Genomic DNA, 19,858 nt, shown 5'->3' on the forward strand with positions numbered 1-19,858 from the left:
GAAATCTCTGTTGTCCAGAATTGTACAGATAAGGCAGACCCATTTGCTTCATTGTCAGGCAATGTAGCTGAATAGAAATGCAAATGTGACATAAGGGGACTGCGCTGGGGAGGCCTTTGCTGTTACCTACTATAACAGTGCTCCTGGCTGTTGGAAAATTCCTGCAGAATCCAAGGGGGGGGGGTGTATTTGTTTATTTATTTATTTTTATAATTAGCTACAGGTTACAGGGAAGATTCTCCAAAAGAAAATGTATCTCTCTTGCAGATGCTTTTATTTTTATGCCGTGGAACAGCTTGGTTTTAACTCCCTTATCAAGAGCTGCATGCGCTGCCCAGACTAAATTGGGAGCATCTCCACACTGTTTGACAAATAGATTTTTTGTAAACTGATTTAGCCTTTTCATTGTTTGCATTTCATTATATAGCAGACTTCATGTCACAAAATCGGTATTCATTCAAAATAGAGAATTTAGAGATAGGACTGTAGCCAGATAAAAAAATATTGCACAGGTCAGGTCTATTAACCGTAGAATAATAGCAAGTCAGTGATCCAAGGGGTGGTACTTCTGCAGGGAAGGGCTAACATAACTGAGGTCAGGAGTCAGACCTCAGGACTTCAAATGTGGCTGTCGCCAGATTTACAAGTAAATCTACTGGGAAAACAGGGAAAATGAGGGACCTTGCAGGATAAGGAAAGAGAAAGGCAGCCCAGCTCTTTCATCTTAAATCTCAGGCTTCTCAGTGCATGAAGAATAAAAGTCTGATTTGCTTAAGTGCTTCACTTTGTTCATGAATTCTGAGTTGCATCTTCCAAAGCTTGACTCAAGGATCTAACTCAAATCAGGTTTAGAGAATATATTTAGAAAAATAATATTAAAAGAGAAACGATTCTTGTTTTGCTGCCAAATTCATTATTGAATAAAGACCGTTAGCATTCTGAAAATATGTGTACCAAATGCAAACAGTGCTAAAGAATATAGATATGGCCTTTAATAAGACTGGAGCAGTTTATGCTAATGCCTTAGGAGCAGATAATCTGAAGTTGGAGTAAACAGGTCAGTAGGAAGACTGAGTAGCAACTTTTCCTTTTGATATTTTATTTCTAAAAGCCTTTCCAATTTTTTAAGCCCTATTGTTTCGCTGACAGAGGAATTCTTGCCTGTCTCTTAACAGCCACATTGCAATGGTTGTATGCAGAAATTGCTTTAGATATTCTTATTATAACAGCTCCTTGCCATCATCTTCATTCTTATAAACTTCAGTTGTATCAAACATAGTCCTGAGTAGGTTCAAGGCAAGTGACAGCAAGGGTGTTCCCTAGGAACTCGGTGATGCATTGGATAGTATTGTTTGAACTCCTGTTCAGATAAGTTGTAACTGTATTCTTTTGTGTTATCTGGTCAGCAAAGATACTGTACTCAGCATTAGTATTAGATATGTTTTCTAGATGCAGAAAAATGTATGTGTTCTCAGAAAGTAGGTATTAGGAATCTGTTCTACAACTCTTTTTTGGGGTGGGACCGCTACGCAAGCTCACATGAATTTGCCTGAGAAAGGGCTGCAAAATCTGGCTCTGGATGAGAAGCAGTAAGGCATGTAACACACTGCAACTTGGTGTGCTTTCAAATCGGCTCACCTGGAAGCTCCTTAAGCAGAGAAGCGGGGAGTTAAGAGGGTCAAAATGAATGAAGTTGGTTTTGACTAGAATGAAAGATAAAGCCATTCGCTTCTGCAGGCATACATTGATTTAGCTTTTTTACTACATACTTTTGTCTGTAAATGTATGTAGATAACCAAAAGCCTATAATATAATAGATTTACATGTGCGTTTCTGTAGGTATAGGCGTATACATGCGCATCTACAGTAATTGAACCAAATGTTTTGTGATACAAGTGTCAGAAGTGCAGGTATTTTCTGGATCAATTCACACCCTGAGTGAGTGCCTTAGCAGGAAAATATTGACTGGATCTGCTTAAAAGTCATACTGCTATTTTATTGCTTTATTCAGCATACTTCAATGAAATAATTACAATTCACACTTTTCCTTTTGTATCTGTGAAAGACAGAAATTTCTGTCATAGGTAAGTTAAGCTAAACTTCTGGAAATGTAACACCTGAAATGGAGGCAGAACTGGTGGGATAAAAAAACTAATATGAAAAACTTAGCCTTGCATGACTCTTAAGAAGGAAATTAGAATATAAATCTGAATTTGCAAGCACATGAATTAAGCTGGAAGATCAAATGCATATGATACACCTTAACCATTACAGACAGAGCAAAATCTATTGATTTGAAATTGAATAATTGAATAGGGCTAACTGTCTGGTCAATAGCAGTGAAGCTGCCGTGGGACAGAAACATAGGTGATAATAGAAGGGCTTAGCTGCAGAAGGATGTTACTATTCTATTGTCTCATTTAATCATATTTACTAATACAGTCAGAAAAAAAAAAGGTTTCAGTGTAATAACCACAACAAACAGACTTTATTTTCTTGATGTGTGATTCTTATGTATTGTATTAAAGATGTTAATATGATTTGTGCACAAACCTACTGGAGATAGCAGGGTTATTATACTTGTACTGGTGCATACTGATAGATATTTGACTAGTACTCCAGGCCTCCCACCCAGTGGTGTACAGCATCTCAGTGCACCCTGATATGTTCTCTCAAATATTCCATTGAGACCATTAGATTTTTGATATTCAAGTGGATGGAGCTGTAGGACCCGGGAAAAGAGCAATTGGTGGTTCATTCCACATTTCCTTGAATTGCTGGAAGCTGTCTGTTGTATATGAACGAAAACCTTTCATTTAAGTCTCTTCATATTAATGATTGAGGAAAAGAATTTTTTAATGCCTTCCTCTACTTAGTTTACGTACTTGTGTGTCCAAGAATTTATTTGACTTGGAGCCTGAACATGCATGTATACAAATTTTTAAATATTAAGGGCTTAGTCGGTCAGCTGATAAATGCATTGAAAAGAAGCTATGTATAAAAAAAGAAAAAACTAGATGTTATCATAAGGACAGATTTTAGTGGCCTTTAGTATGGAAATCTCTATCTGCCTTAGATCTGAGGTGTGTAGAGATGAGTTAAGGGTAACTAGTACCTCATGGGGAGGGAGGATTTGTTTAGCTTTGTACAGGTAAACTCAACTTTTGTTATTGGTTTCTTCTGTTTCAGAGCTGTTCATTACCCATGGTGAAAGCCCTGATTCACCAGCACGATCAGCTGGTGAATATCATGAGCTGAGGGCAATTCCTTAGCCTCATTTGTCTCCAGTATTAACTCTGCACAAAATTCTTGCTTCCTGGGTCGGTGAAATGTTAGAAGACGGAGTAGCTCACTATGATCTTAGAGGGAACAGTTATATACTTCTATATTACACTGAATTCTTCCTTGATAGTCATGGACAACAAAAGTAGGACACCCATGCAGAAAGTCTCTGCTTGACAAGCAGATAATTTTTTTTGGTTTTCAGTACTTAAAATAGATGCTTTCCTGCTTGTTGGTATTTATTGTAGCTAAACTGGGTGTATTTATAATTTAGTGTTCTTTGCACCTTCAAAAAAGTACAACTTCTTTAATCTATTGTTTTAAAAAGCATGCATTAGATGTCAGACCGCATGTAGAGATAACCCTTATGTAAGTGATGGTTCCAGTCATCTAGTGTATGGATAAAAGATTTCTGAGGCTGTTTCTTGGCAGCTTAACATGATCTGGCTGTTTGTTAATCAGAGAGCATGAGAAGAACAAAGGAGGGAGAACAAAAATGTTGAAAAAAGTGTATAGCTAGAAGATGTACAGTGGGACAGCTAATGCAGTGATAGGTTTTGATAAAGCAGAGTCATGGAAATGATGTGCCATAGGAGGGCAAAACTTGTTTCACTTTGTTTCATGTGACTTGAGTTTATTGGTAAAGGGGATAACATTTTGTATTCAGTCAAGGAGCCTGTTCTGTAAATCTCTTCAGTTACCCGTTCCCCCGGTGTCGCAATAGATTTAAGTCGCTGTGTGATGATATGACACCGCCATCACTCGTCTTCCTGGGATATTGCTGGAGGCAACAACAAACCTGTGTTTTTGGCACATGTGAAGAAATTTAGTGCTTGAGGGGTTAAATTACACAGGCTCCCCTGTGGATCAGCTTATGCTTGGACAGTAATAATAGCAATAACATTAATAATAAAAATGCCACAGCAAAGAGAGTGGAGGGGGAGCAGGGGGAGAAAAAAGAAGAAGAGTGATGGAAGATGGGCTGGGAGAGTCGGGGAGGGTGGGCAAAAAGGCAGGCTAGGGGGAGAGTGCATTTTGTACTTCAGGTGCACTAGCTCCAAGTCAGATGTGGTAGGAGCCTCTGTGACATGTACATGCACAAATACACCTTACAGGAGCTTTGAGGACGGTTGGTGGCTCTGTGTGTGTGCGCACTCTCGCTTCAAGCCATGATGTCCTAGGGCAGTGTAACAAGCAATTCATGTCAGCTCACAGTAAAGATTATTGGTGTTTTCACTGGGGAAATATTTACGCTCCATCCTCTTCTATTTTTAGCACTTTGAGGTTGCAGTCAAGTAGAAGGGCTGGTGGGGGAGTGGAAAGAGACCCATTGAGGGACACATCTCATCCCTCAATTAGATGGAGCTAAACCCCTAATCTTGCTTACGAATAGCTGCTGATGCTAAGTTTTCTTCTTTCCCTTCTGGTTTGGTGGATATTACATTTCACTGCAGTACAGGTGATAGAATAGGATGTCAACAGGAATGTTTTGTTTCTAGCAGAAAGCACAAGCACTTACTTTTTAAGGAAGGTATTTTTATAGAGGTGAGGCCTTCCCAAAAAAAACAAAAGGTAATGTGAGTGCAGAATAATGAGAACTTTTTTTAAATTACTGGATAGAAAAGCCATCACAGGAACGGACAGCAATTTACTGCCCTGGGGGGGCGGGGTGGAGAAATCTGAATTTGTCCTCTTTCAGATTTGTTTATCATATAATCCTTCTAGTGAAAAGGGCTAATTTACTCTTTCTATAGGAATATTTTAAGTGTGATTATCATAATATCACAGCTGCTGAAAAGGTCTAAAATAGGACATTGACCTTGAATGTGTTCCTGCGTTTAGTATGTGGTGCTTAACATTCAAGAAACAATATAACTGCAACTCATTTATTAATGTATAATCTCAAAATGTTAACTCTTACTCTGTAAATACATGCCACAAGGATTGTAGGCGGCTTGCAGTATCCCATGAAGTACATGTGGTATTTTATCAGTGTAAATATGTATAAGATTTTCAAGATTTCTGCTGGGAATACTCCATAACTAAAGTAAGTTTTCCCTTTGGTACTGCACTAGTTTATGATTTAATTTTTACTGACATTCCACCAGTCATATTATTAGCTTCACAAAATGAAAGTGAAATAATCCTGTATTAATTAAACAGAGCAACTGAATTCCCTCAGTCATCTTATCCTTTGCTGTCTGAGACAGTAATGCACTTCAGCTTCTGTGAAGAAACTTATGCTAAAAAAAGAGCTTGGGGTAACAGTGAGATATCCACATTGAAGTGTGTGCCTGAATTATCTTTAGGGAGTAGACCTTTTTTGGTGGGTGACAGACCATGTATGTGTGTCTCCCTTTCTTTTTTTTTTTTTTTTTTTCTCTTTCTTTTTGTCAGAGGCTTTGGAAAAGGTGTTTCATCAAGAGAATAATTTTCATTTATAGCAGTGCGAATGGTTTTTATTCTGTACCAGCAAAGACAGTCATTTAAATACTCATGCCTGTGCCCTTGAAAATAAAACGAGGAGAAAATATGGAGTATTTATTTGAGAACAGATGAATTGAACATAGTTAGGTAACATGGTAAGGTGATTGCTGTTATTTCACGGAGACATTTTTATATACTGGAACTGAATGTAGCAGCAAAAGCAAAAAGACTTGCTCTGTGTATTTGTGAATGAATGCAGTGTGGTAAAGTTCTAAAGAGCATTCGGAGATTGTCTTCTGTGAGCTTTTTTCCCCCAAGATCAAAACAAGGAGTAATTAATGCTAAATACAGATTGAAGTAGCAGATGGTTTAAAAGTAATAACCTGCCACAGTTTGTCCAACTATGTACAAACAAGTGAGCAGAATTTGGAACTTTTGTAGTGTTGTTTTTTTTACCTCATTAGCGGTACATCCAGGGATGCACAAAGTGCCTTCTAGTGAGAAGCACAAAGTGTTTTAAGACCAGTAGACGGTGACAATATTGTTCTAATGTTCATCTTGCTATAGTGTAGCATAGCACATTTGGTTTGTGTTTCTTTACTTAAGGACTGTGAATAAAGAGAAAATCACGTATTTGATGATGCTTCAGTATTTATTTCGAACTCTTAATGATATGATATTTTCTAGATAGGCTTCATGCTGTATGGCAAATTTCCATATAAAGTATGCCTGTTTTCAAATAAATTCTCAGCAGCTAACAGACTCTTTCATATTCTTGCTGCTTCCCAGATGGCTTGGTTTGTTGCTCCTTTTGGTAAATATACATTTGACACAACACACTGTGTGGCTTCTGTGAAGTGCCACTGGGTCTTACTTCATCAGTTGCCATGAGGCAGTTGCATCTTAAAAATCTGGCTTTTGGGTGCCTTAAAATGTCTATAGTATATAATGTGAAGATGCTTAATGATGTACTGTTTGGCACACAGGAAAAAATACATGCACAGAGAAAGGTGGAAATGCAGGTGCTACTCAGTAAAGCTCCTTGACTGGTGCAGGCACTCACAATGATTTTTTTCCTTCCTCTCTCTAATTCTACCACCCCTCTTTTGTATAGACTCCTTGTGGTAACGTTTTGCACTGTATTTTTTGATAAGTTAGTGTTAGTGCAGATATGTGTCTGCACGCATGTTCTTATTCTATATCCCCTGATAAAATTCAGTAAACTGCTACCTCTTTTTCTTCTTTTCTTTTCTCTACTACTATTTTTATTTATTTCTACAGAAAAGCTTGAGAAAATGCAGCTTCGCTTAGCCCCAGTTTATTTCTTTCTTTTCCCCCCCTCCCCTAAACTGATTGGTAACTGTGAAACCCAAGTTCAAGAATGTTGTTGGAATTCCAGGCCCCAGTCTGGTGGAGGTGACACTTTCAGTCCCCAGGGGATGAAGCCAACTGCTTTGTTTATCAACATGCAAAGTACAGTGCTGTATTTCTGGTTCTCCAAGCAGCAGCACTGGCAGGGAAAAGAACCGCTTGCTTGGATGAAAGATGGCTGATAGGAAGGTAGCGATGGGTCATAGGGAGAGAGGAAAAAATTTATTATTTGGGGCTGTGGAGGAGCGTGGAAGACAAGCAAACAGGGCAGTGGAAACTGTGGAAAAAGCAGGGCTTGTAGGAGGACAGAAGGAAAGAGACAATGCTTCAGAACCTGAATATAAATATATAATATCAGGAAATAATGAACAAAAGTAGAAATCGAACCACGCTGTGTTTTTTTAAGGTTCAAAATGATTTAGCTGCCATATTTTAAGGAAGGTGTAGTCCAGGCAACTTGATACAGAAAAGTGACATTATCAAATTACTCATGTGTAGGGATTCTTTATGGGTGAATTTTAAATAAGAAAACATATACACATGAAGAGATTGAAGAAATTTTAGCATAAAAATATTGAAAAATAGCTATTTGGGGTATAAATCTATAAACAAACACTCAGACACACAGTACGAACAAGGTATTTGTATTTTCACACCTTGCCAATGTGCACATGTAAATTAGTTTGTAGGAACCCTACTTTGGGTTTACATAATAATACAAATACCTATGCATAAAGATATCATATTCAAGTTCTGATTTGATTCCAAAATCTACATTTATCAAACTGTTACTTAGAGGGTGTTCTAATACTGTAACATGATTAAATGCCTCTCATTTCAAAATTTGATAAAACCTGATTTTTCTCTTTCTGATGTTTCTACAGAGTGCTTGTGTTTTACTTTATATTTCAGAACTTTTAAGTTCACTGCTCACAAGTGAATTTACATCTTAATTACAGAGTTCACATTTAACAATATACAGAGCACAATGCTACTGGTAATTAAAGTTTTACTATCTGGCTTTACACAGTACTCAGAGCTGTAGTTTAGCTGTGTGAGTTCCGATTCCTCAACTGGCATGTATTTATACCAGGAAGCAGGCCCAGTCTTCCCATCAGGTTAGACACATAACACTGGAATCTTTCTGATGTAAACATATACAAACATATAATTTATGTATTTTATATAAATTTATGTATTTTGAAGTCAGATTTTGTTGCTGTATTTATTTGTTAAAATGCAGTGAAACGCATTTGGAGAGGGCATTTGCTCTCCCACTTTTGAACGGTATTAATGCATTCTGAGGGTGTGCACTGATTTGTTTTGATCTACAGGATTGCCATTTGCATCATGATGTCTCCAGTCACAAAAGATTTTGGAAGAGTTGAGCTGAATTATAAAAAAATATGGTCTTCACAGTAGTGGTGGTGGTGGGTTTGGGTGGTTTGGTTACTTCCCCCCCGCAATAGCTTGCACCTGCTTACACTGGTAGAGGCAGAAACACTTTTGATCCTGGAAAATAAGTATGGTCTCTTAGTTGTAATATTAACTAAGAAACAGTAGCTTTTGAGAGAAAATATGCATCCCCAATTCATTACCGATCCTTTCAAAACGGAGTGTGTACATGTGTTTCAGTGCAAACAGTGTCATTTCCTTGGAAGAAGTTTAATCAGGGACCTTTGATATGACAGTGCTGAGCAACTGAGCTGGCGCCAAGCAGTGATTTGCTGGGACTGAGCTTGGGGATGTTTATGTAGGCATACATACATGTAGGGCTAGGTGTTTATTTCCCTTTAAGTTTGGTAAAATTCATTTCATGAAAATGCAACCCCCCAAATGCTGTAGAGGTCTCTGCACACTCCCAGATTTACTAATGCAGACCTACTACAGTACAGTCCCCGTCTTGTTAAAATGAAGCAGGTTAAGTTAGTGCACTATAATCCCTCCACGGTTACAGAAGAAACTGATCAGTGCCAAAGCTTTTATTTCTTTTTACATGTATATGCATACATCTAAACACACCTAAATATACACACCTAAATATATGTATACACCGAAATGTATATATCTAAATAAATATACACACCTAAATATACACGTCTAAATAAATGTATACACCTAAATGCATACATCTAAATATTCGCAGAGGAGTGTATACCTGAAATGTTAAGATGTAGCTAACTTCTACATGAACATAGGCACCCACTCTGTTGAGGAATGGATTTGAGTGCTCGTTTTGTGAGGAAAGTCCTTTTTTAATAAACACAAAATGACACTTTTTAAAGTAGATAATTACATATTTATATTAATTGTTATGGTCTTATATGATGATATATAGGACATATTGTATTTCTACGATCTGTATTTCCTTAATACATAGTTTTATATGTTACATACGCATTGGCATCGCGGGGGGCGGGGTTGGAGCTGGATGATCTTCAAGCTCCCTTCCAACCAGAACTGTTCTATTATTCTATGATTTATACATATTTTTACATACTATATATAACAAAATCTCATCCCGCCCCACCGTTCCCCCTCCCCCCCCAAAGCCCGGCCACTGGGATGACAATGAAAAAAGTTGAGTTACCCAGCGGCTTCTTCTTCTGCAGGCTCCGCTCGGTGCGTTTCCCACTATTTATTTGTTCCCGGGGCGCCGAGCAGTCACGGCTCTAAAGGGTTGGGGGGGGAAGGAAAGCGGCAACTTCGCAGCTCTGCCTTTGCGCGCGGAGCTGGGGGGGTGGGGGGGGCAGAGAGAAAGGAGGAGGCGCGGAGCTGGGGCTGGGGAAAGGCGGGGGGGGAGGGAGCAGAGAAAGAGGAGAAGGAGGAGGCGCGTCCCCGTCCGCGCTCTCTGCCCCCCGCCACGGGCTCTGCCCCGCGGCCCCACCCCTCTCTACCTGCCGCGCGGGCCGCCTTGGATCCCCATTGGACACCGCCCCCACCAATCCGCCGTCCGTCCCGTGTCCCCCGTCCCCCCCCCCCCCGCCTCCACCTCCCTCCCTCCCTCCCTCCCTCCCTCCTCCTCCGGGGTGGCGGGGGGGGGGGGAGTGAGGGGAAGAACTGCATATGTAAAGCCCCCCCTACTGCATATTCATGAGCTCCGAGCGGGGCTTTAAGTCCTTGATTAGGCGCGCGGGCGAGCTCTTGGGTCCCAACTGGCCGCCGCCTGCCGCCGCCGCCGCCTCGCCCCGCGGAGCCGCCCGCCCGTGTGCCGAGGCGCGCGCGGGCCACGGAAACTTTGCCTTTTTATTTTATATATACATATATACGTATATCTATATACTTCACCGCGGGGGCGCGCGCGAAGAATGGTCGCCGGGCGCACATGGATTCGGTAGAACTTTGCCTGCCGGAGCCGCTCTCCCTGCACTACGAGGAAGAGTAGGTACACCCTCCCCCCCCCCCCCCTCATCCCAACCCCAAACCATGACAGGGCGCCGCAGGTAACGCGGAGCTCCGCGCGGAGTGTGTGTGTGTGTGTCCGCGCGGACAGAGGGCGTCCGGTTGGAGGTGTGTGTGTGGGGGTCGCTCGTCGCGGGTCGCTCCGCGGGGCTGCGGGCAAGAGGCTCCCGCGTTGCTGCGGGCTGGCGGTCGAGCGCCCCGTCCGGCTCCGCCAGGGCGACGGCTGGGAGCGGCCGCCCTGCCCCGGGGTAACGCGAGGCGCCGCTCCGGACGGGCACGGCGTGAGCGACCCGTGGAAAGGGAGGGGGAGGGCGGGGAACGGGGACACAAGACGACTGTTCCGTACTTTCGCTGATCTTGCTCTTCCTTCTGCCTCCAAAAGGCAGTGAAATACTTTTTTAAGGAGCCGCAGTTCTTAGCTGGCACTTCTTGACTACCTGAGCGACAAGCGTAGCTCCCAAACCAAACCGGCGCGGGGGGGGGGGGGGAAGCTCGCGAACTTGCCGGGGATTAAAATATCGGTACGTCACGGGAGCTGTCACCGATCCATTTCATTTTCTTTTATATCGAGCCAGGCTGCGCCTTCGTATTGTTACAGCGAGGGGGGGACGGGAGCAGCGGAGAGAAAGCCCAGGCTCGGAGCCAGCGTCGCCCTCGGCGCAGCCTGCGAAGGGCTGTGCCGGGAGGGGACGGTGTATTATAGGTAGATGCCCACTAGCTGTCCTTACCGCCTGCCTGTCGCATCCCCGGGGGTGATTCAGCCGGAGATGAAAAAGTGAATTGCGGGGGGATCAGGGGAAATAATAAGGAGAGTAAGAAATATAGATAGCCTGGCGCACGGGAGCACGATGTGGGGGAAAAGTGGGGGGACCCGCTGTGATGCTCTGGGATGAATAAAAGAGAAAATAAAAGAACAGAACCAGAGAGATAGGTTGTCCTCTCAAACGTGGTTAGTGCGCTGCGAGCTGCTGCGTGCTCTAAGGTAGCTTCATAAATGTAGGAATGCAGTTTCCACAGCTTTTATTAAGAGTGATGTGTTTTATACAAAATGCCTAAAAAGATCCCAAGTTGTTGTTTTTCTTTTTTCCTTTTTTTTTTTTTTTTTTTTTTTTTCTTTTCGTGGATATTTCCCCCCCAATCCCAAAGGAGCTTTCTTGAATTTACCTTCTTACAGCTAATTTGAATGATTAGTTTAGATAAGCCTCTTAGAGTAGATGCATTTAAATGAAATCGGGGCACATGTCTTTTTGGCTCTGGTGCAAGATTCAAACTAATTTTTGTCTTCCTCTTTGGCTCAATTAAAAGTAATCTTAAAACACTCCCGATATATGGTCCAAGCGTAGGATTTGAAGCATGTGTGGTTGAGTGGACGCGGAGAAATAGCTAACGTTCAGAAACACATCTACTTATCTGTCTTAATTAATAAGCCCTAGAGTTTTCCATGTTATTAATATAGTAATTGTGTTTTGTCTATGTATTATCATACAGATGTGCACATACAGCATAAGGACATAGAAAATAAGTAGAGTAGTTTCTGCAGTTCTTGTGTTATGGATGAGGGCAGAGAGTATTTGAGCTAAAAATTGTCTGAACATTTTGGGAGTGCACAGACATCTGCCTGACCGTCACAAGGTATGCTTTGATTTTAAGGCAGAGCATGTTAAAGAATGCAATAACTTAAAGCCAGCTGCAACCTTGGCTTTTGTGCTTTTTCAGCAATAACAATAACTGTAATAATTGCTAACAGTTAATAAGCTAACAGATGCAATAAATATATCTGCTCATTTTGACATATGTGTCTGTTTAATCATTCTAAATGAATCAGTACGTTTATAACGTGAAATCTCCTTCAACCTCTGATTAAAATGTAACGTTGACTAAAGGATTATAGAGCAGACTTAATTTTACTGACTGTTTTAACAGTTGTCACAGCTGTTGGAAGAAGGAAAGGCAATTGAAACACTCCAAAAAAGGCACGGGGGGGGGGGGGGGAAGCACACGGACTAGACTAGTTAGGAAATTTAAACATGATCTCTGAATGCCAAACATAGAAAACTGAGGAGATTTGTAACTCCAGATAGCTTACGTGCACTGTGTGCATTTGCTCTTTGTGGCTCACTGTGTTTGGTAAATTTGAGTCCTCAGCAGTTTCCCTACTTTCTCCATTTAAAAATGTGCAACAGCATTTAAAGGTGAAACAGATTCAGCTGTTAGAGTGTGCTTAGATTTTTTGTCTTACAGTGCAACAGATAAAATACGTAGCTGACAAGAAATAGAGATTGTGTAGAATGGCTCTAATGTTTAAAAAGTGGACACGGGCATCACATCATGGGAATGCTTCAGTGTAGTGATGGTCGGTATACATGCTTTGAATTTTTCTTACCATTCTCAAGTTGCAATGTCGGAATGGTCTGTAGGCTTACTGTGCAAGTCTGTCTGGGTTATGTTTGTGTACAGATGAATGTAAGTGTGTGTGTGTGTGTATACTCACATGCATACTCACGTAAATAGATATATTTATGTGTTTGTGTGCAAGGTGATTAGAGAAGAGTTTATGTCAGTTTCGCTCTTTGAAATCTTTTGGTATAGGTACTAATTCTCGAACAATTTAGTTTAGAAGTGTCATTCACTTGTAAAGGGAAGAAAAGGGTAGTCTGAAGAATGCTTCTTTGTGAAGTGGAAGCAGCACTTCATTCCACTCCATGGTTTTTCCAGGCTGTGGAGATGTTTAACTTCATGCGTTTATCTTATTTAGATAGCTACTTGAAGTTGTTCTTAAGAAATAAAGCCCAGAGTTAATATTTAAGTTAAAAGTGTCCAGGTCTCCGTACACATGTACCCAGACGTGTGACATGGCACACAGTTCTGTGCTGTGAAGACAGCCCCCAAGTGTGGGTGAGTGAACAGTCTGCCTGTGTTCTTTCCTTGGGCAGCAGGCAGGCCTTGGTCCATTCTTCCTTCTCTGTTTCTGCTCTTTGCGTTTTTCAGTTTTTATAGACTGACGGCAAGTTTTAAAATCCTGCAGAAAGTTTAAAGGATTTGTGCTGAAATGCCCATCTGACAGCTTTTCATTTACTGGGGCTTGCCCCTCTTTTAGTGATGGTTGCTCATTTTAATGTGTTTATGGTTGTGCTCTTTTATTTACCGAGCCTGGTGCGTTGCAGCGGTAATTAACCCGTGTTATTAGCAAAGCCCTTGTGGATATCCATTAGTTCTCTTGAATGGCTGATCATTTTTTCTGTAGTCTTTCCCCCCCCCCCCCCCCATTTTTTTTCCCAATGCATGGCTGTCCTTTTTCTAACCATCCTTACGCCTTAGTGTCTCTTACAAATTTCTTTTTAAACCAAAGCGGGTAGAAGGGCACCATCCCCATAGTTCCATAATAAAGAATAACTATTGTCTTAACAAACTGTTTTTAAAGATGCTAATGGGAAGCAAAACAACTGGGAGAATCTGTAGGGAACAATTTATTTAATTATTATTTTTCAAAACACATGCTTAATGATAAGAAGAGAGATAAGGATTTCCTTAGCTTTTTTTGGTATGTGTTGTAGCTGCATTAGCTGTTGTGAATATTTTAGCATTCATATTTTAATCAGATTTCAACTTAGTTAATAGCACTGTGGGCATTTAAAAAATATTGAGCCAGCAGAAAAATACTTGTGCTTGCACTGCTGAGAAAAGATAAGGGCTGCCTCATTAGCCAACCCTACTTTTGCAATTAATTTCAAATACATGGTGCTATTCATCAAATACAGAAGGTAACTTGTCTGTGATAATATTTAAGAATACTTGAAGCCTACTTTGCTTAGAGTAGCTAAAAGCTATGATATGTCTCTTCTCACTGATATGTCAGTCTCTTTGCTGTGCTGCTGTTTCTGTACGTTACAGAGTGAAATTATGATAGAGAAATCATGGTACAAAAATATGAATTATTTATAAGTGACGTGATTATTCATTTTACGGAATGTTTTTAAAGGACTGACCCTTGACCTGCAGGGAGGTTGCTTGCACCCCTGTGGAAGTGTGTGTAGGAATGAAAAAAACACTTATTTGAAGCTCTCAAGGAAGTATCTCAAATAATTATTTTTTTGCTTAGGATAAATGAAATGCATAGGTTAAGTAGGAGAAAAAAATACGGGAGAAACTCTTGCTCCTATTGAACCTTAAAGTAGCCTCTATCTATAAGAAGCTTTGCTACAAATTCTTCATAGCAAATTCATGGAAGGAAGAAACAATAAAATGTTGATCTTTTACAAGTGCATATGAGCCTCACGCTACCAATCTCTCTAGAGGAAATCTGTGATTATGCTGGGCCAGTTTGTTCAGTTTTTATCTCTTTTACATGCACTGGCCTTGTATTAAATTGTCATTGTCCTAAAGCACATGAGAGAGAAATGAATTGCATTTCTCGACCTGCTCTGACAGTGAAATATTTAGCCTCTCTGTCTCCAATCATACTCATATGTATGTTTGATAGCGCGGGGATGACACCAACAGTCGCTGCAGCTTGACATTCCACTTATTACATGTTCTTATATATTTTGTATATCCTCTTTTACTTTTAGTCTTGAATTAGGTAATCTTGCATGCATACAATTGTATCTGTAGAAGCACGTATACGTGCGGTATTATGTTTTTTTAAGTATTTGCATTTTATATGGAAATTCTCTATGTACAGCATGTTTTGAGTTCAAATACGTATATATCTGTCCATGTGCATGCACTCAAGATATATAATGTATCCCTTATGCAATTTGTGCGATGTACATCTATTACTGTGTGTACGTACACAGACGTGTATACACCAAGTATATGCAGAGCTATATGACTTCTCTCTTTGCATTTGCTTGTCAAAACCTGCTGCTTTTATGTGTTTATTTTTTCCTTATCCACGAGAAGAGAGCCTGCAACGTAGACAAAATAATTGCACCTGATTTTTTTCATATCAGATACTCCATGTAATCTAGCAATTGCAGTATTTGTGCTCACAATTTTGCTTCTAAAAGATGCCGTGTGTTTTTATAAAAATTTCCTGTTCTGTGTAATTTACTGGCTAGTATTTATTCATATTCCTGTAAGTTTTGGCTCTCGATCAGAGAACTGTTTTTTTCAGCTACATGTGTCCTTGGACACACGGTTATGTTTACACATAAAGAATATAATTATTTTTAGGGGAGGAAGCCTCCTACATATGGTCATTGATATAAATCACAATGTCTGCAGACAAAAATATAAAATACACATTCCATTTTAATGGGCCTTAGACCTATAGGGGTTTTTGTTACAGTTTGCTTGTCCAGAAGTAAAAGGACTGCGAGGTCTTAAAGAGAAATATCAAACTGAATTATGTACTGCTATTTCAGATTATTTAATTGTTATTTTGAATGTATTTTCTTTTGCCTTTTCAGTAGCACTTTGGAAAGTAACTTCGATAGATACAGCAGAACATTGCCTTTTGACATATATGACTTGTAAAACAATTTATGTATTTGCTGTGTTACAGAAGGTTTAAATCTCTTGATTTTGTTTACATAAAGCTTGTAATGTTTTTCAATTAATTTGTATTTCCTTCAAACAAAGAAAGGCTTTCCTCCTTGCTATTCCTTAATATAGCAGGTCTGCACTAAAGGAAATCTTGTCTAATTTCTTATTATCTTCCCCTTTTAAGGACCATAGTTTTTTTTAATCAGAGCATCATTTTCTACTTCTTTTAAAATTGATATAAAATTTATTTATTTTTTTTTTTTTTTTTGCTTTGGTCTCCTAGACTTGCTAGGATAAATCTCTGTTAACAACCTAATGAAAGTTAGAGTGATACAGATACTTTTACAGAATGTAAGACAAGCATATGCTGTTTTTCTTTACTGCTGAATATCTTAATTCATACCATGGGTCGCCATTCTGAATTTGTATGAAATCTAGATGGAATTTTGTTTTAGATGAAAATATTTTACAAGGCAAACAAAAAAAATCCTATTAGAAATATAAATCTCTTATTTTTCATGACACTAACACAGAACATTAAGCATGAAATTGGAGAAGTGTCTCCATATAATGCAGAAAGTTAGTATACTGGGGTGTATGAAATACAGATTCTTTATCCTCGGTCTAATCAAGCCATTTATAATATCCTTGTACAGAATGGTGCACACTTATTTATATGATAACCTGCTGAAATATGAGTTACCTCTGTGCACTTGAGAATAGCCTAAATATATTGTTTTATCATATATTGAAAATTATATGCTCTTTTGCTGGGTAAAATCTCTTTGCAGATTTGAGCTGCGATCTTCATGTGAGAGGGCAGATTCTCTTAAAAGATTGTATTCTGAAACCAAACTTTAAGATAAAGTGTTTTGAGTTTTTTTAGGTTATTACTGTGTAGGTTAGTATGGATGTCTTGCGCTGCTCTGTGTCTTTTCATGTTACTCTACGTGGAAAAAAAACCCTGCACATCTCCTTTTCATCATTTTGATTGGAACAACATACCATATGTAATGTGTGTTGGCAGCACTTACCTAGCCAAAGAAAACAAATTAATATTAGCCACGCTGAGGGGTGTCAGAAGTATCACAGATGTGTCGATTTAGCTTTGCTCCATCACACACTCTTTCCTTAAACAACTGGTCAAGCTGTCACAAAATGTAGTGTTGGCTACAGTGAGATTCTAATAGGTGTGATCAGAGATTGATGGCTTTGGCAAGTTAGAATGAGAAGACGATGTGGAGTTGCTGTTGCTTGTTTTGAATGGCCTCAGAAAAACAAACAAACAAACAAAAGCCAAAAGAAAAATAATTTAAGAAATATAAGCCAGCCCCACTTTCTTCCTCCCCCCAAAACCAGTTAGACATTAAACAATTCCACGTCTTGCAGATGTAGAGAGACTGGCAAGTGTAATGGTATAAGTCTATCTAAAATGTAGCGCTAACTTGTTCCTGAGCATTTCTGACATTCCTTCCTATATAAAGGTGCCAGGACGGGTGGGGAGAGGAGGAGGTGGCTTGCTGTATTCAGTTCATCTTTATCCGTGATATTGCTCTTCTTTCGCCCTTTCCTCCTATTCTTGGGTTTGTTTCTAGAGCTGTTTTTGGAAGAAACGCTGTTTTTAATCTCGCACATAACTATTTTATGGAAGTACGAGACGGGAAAAATCTAATGAAGAACAATAGTGGACAAAATGGTGAAATCACACTCGTTTATGTACTCTTAGCTGTGCTCTTAGTATAGCTGGTTACTGGCAATTTGCATAATTCTCAAAATATTGAAAATAAAACAAAGATCAAGCAATTTTCTGTATATTTGCTATTTACTTTTAAAATATTTTCTGTCTTCAAATTGGCTGCAGGAACTGGTTCCTGTCTTTTCGGAGAATGAATGCCAGTGTGCCTATATGTTGAAGTTATTTTTTTCTTGCTTAGATGGAATGTGATGTACTAGGTTGACAAGTATTAAGGCTAAAATACTTTTCAGAGGAATTAATTTCAGAAAGTCTGTGAGATTTTCTTTAGCACAATTATTTGAACTTGTTTTTTGGTTTTTTTTTTTGTTTTATTTTAAAGGAGAAAAAACATTAGTAAAATTAGAAGCTACGATGTGTAATCTTAAAACCAAACAGATTTAGAGTGTGTGCAAATGCACATTGATTGCTAGCAAAATTATCCATGGAGAATAGTAAAATTCTTAGAGCAAAAAGTGAATATTTTTCTTTTTCACCGTGGTACTTTAATGTTCTGTGATGCAAGATTTTTTTCTACTAAATTATATTCACTTTTCCAGCAGTGAAGGAATTCCCTGGTAGTGTTCTCACAGCGGCTGTTAATTTAGTGGCACAGATTAGATGTTTTGAAATGGCATGAAATGCGGTGTCTTTAACCAGCTGTTCCCATGAACATTAAAGGGGTAAGAATCGGATTCCCCCAAACTTGAGTAAAGCTCCTGAGCAGCCTTTCGTTCCTCTGGCAGGAGCCAATTGCTGGGCAGTATTTGAAGAGCTGAGGAGCCAGTGTCAGTGGCTGACGTTGGTATGAATGACACCTGTCCCATCAGTCACCAGGCTGTGGTGTCACAGATGGAGAAACAACAATCGCCTGAATTACGAGGCACTGCACACTTGGCTTCATTCAGCTCATTGTTCTCCTACAAATCTGGAGGATGGCTCGTTCTGCACCGGGGGTCCAGACCGAAGCACAAGATGGGCTCAGGTGGTGGCACGTGCCTGCCCTTTGCTGCTCCATCAGAGGTGTTCAGCAAGAGGCTGTCGGTGGGTTGGGGGCGTTGGGAAGCAGCACTCCACATCAGGACTGAAGCTTTAGTTTCTAAAGAAGGCTGTAATTAATCAAGAGCTGAAACTCGGGATTTCTCCCGGCATTCCAGAACTTTTCATTTAGCTAAATGAAAGGACCCAGCGCGCAGGCAGGTTAACATTTAACTCTTCAAATACTATGTTGTAGCTGTCATTCTGAGAAGAACGAAGGAATTGTGCACGTATTTCCGATGGCTGTGCAGTAAGCAAAATCTTCAAAGCCGTGGCCCTTCTGTAGTAGCAGGTCTTTTATTGTTCCTCAGTAGTTAGCACTGAAAATTCAGTAGCCCAGACACTGAATGAAAAGAAGAGTTGCAGAGAGGTTTATTGGGGAGGGGTGGGGTGTTGGTTTTTGTTTCTCTGATGAGTCTTTTAAAAGCAGATGAAGGTTGGATCATAAGAAAATACAGTTGCATTCCAGACAAAAAGAGTAAAGGCATTTAAGTGCCTTGTGATACTAATCATTTTCCTGTCTTTCTGTCTTCTCACCTCTTGCAAATAAGAGACAGTTCCTAGAGAACACAATAATAAAATAAACAAAAAATCAAATAGAAATATTTCTCTGCTCTTAAGTTCTATGTCAGATATGTTTTGAATGCACTTGAATCATGCTGCTTCCATGCTCTTTTCAAGTAGCGCCAGTTGTGAAATATTGAGATGGAAGTCATCATTGTTAACATTACAAAATCCACCCCCCCATGTCCCTTTTGTGTTATGTGCTATAGAATGGCTGTATTTTTCTTGTGAGTTAATTCACTGCAGATGATTTTGTTACAACTAATGTTGAGCAGAAAACCTGTAGCATGACAGAAACAGGCTATAATACATTGAAAAACGCGGCTTATGTTTGATTGTGTGTAAATACGGTTAGTTAGTTGGGTTTATCTGATAGCCTGGCAGAGAGGAGCAGTACAAACTGTTTTCAGTAACTACTGTTCATACACCTGATAAGATTGAGAGTGCTTTCGAACGACTGATATGCTTTGAATAAGAAAAGAATAATCACATCCACTGGCACCGGCTTATCGGGAACGAAGTAAAATGCTAGCACTTTTACATTAGCAAAAGTTA

General features: G+C 39.7%; 1 protein-coding gene across 15 annotated transcripts in view; it reads left to right on the forward strand.

The window, feature by feature from the left end:
* ESRRG (estrogen related receptor gamma) overlaps positions 1 to 19,858 on the forward strand; it is a 400,770-nt gene that overhangs the window by 225,879 nt on the left and 155,033 nt on the right. The window contains exon 1 of one of the 15 annotated variants that reach the window (XM_054061953.1): positions 10,200 to 10,461. The exons of 13 other annotated variants lie outside the window; for them this stretch is intronic. In XM_054061953.1, the coding sequence (XP_053917928.1) occupies positions 10,406 to 10,461 (56 nt within the window). In that variant the 5' untranslated portion in view covers positions 10,200 to 10,405. Of the gene's footprint in view, positions 1 to 10,199; positions 10,466 to 19,858 lie in introns of those variants that run through there. One more of the 15 variants, XM_054061964.1, reaches the window with a different exon arrangement.

Source organism: Cuculus canorus, chromosome 3 (assembly GCF_017976375.1).
Source record: "Cuculus canorus isolate bCucCan1 chromosome 3, bCucCan1.pri, whole genome shotgun sequence".
In the NCBI taxonomy this organism is placed as follows: domain Eukaryota; kingdom Metazoa; phylum Chordata; class Aves; order Cuculiformes; family Cuculidae; genus Cuculus; species Cuculus canorus.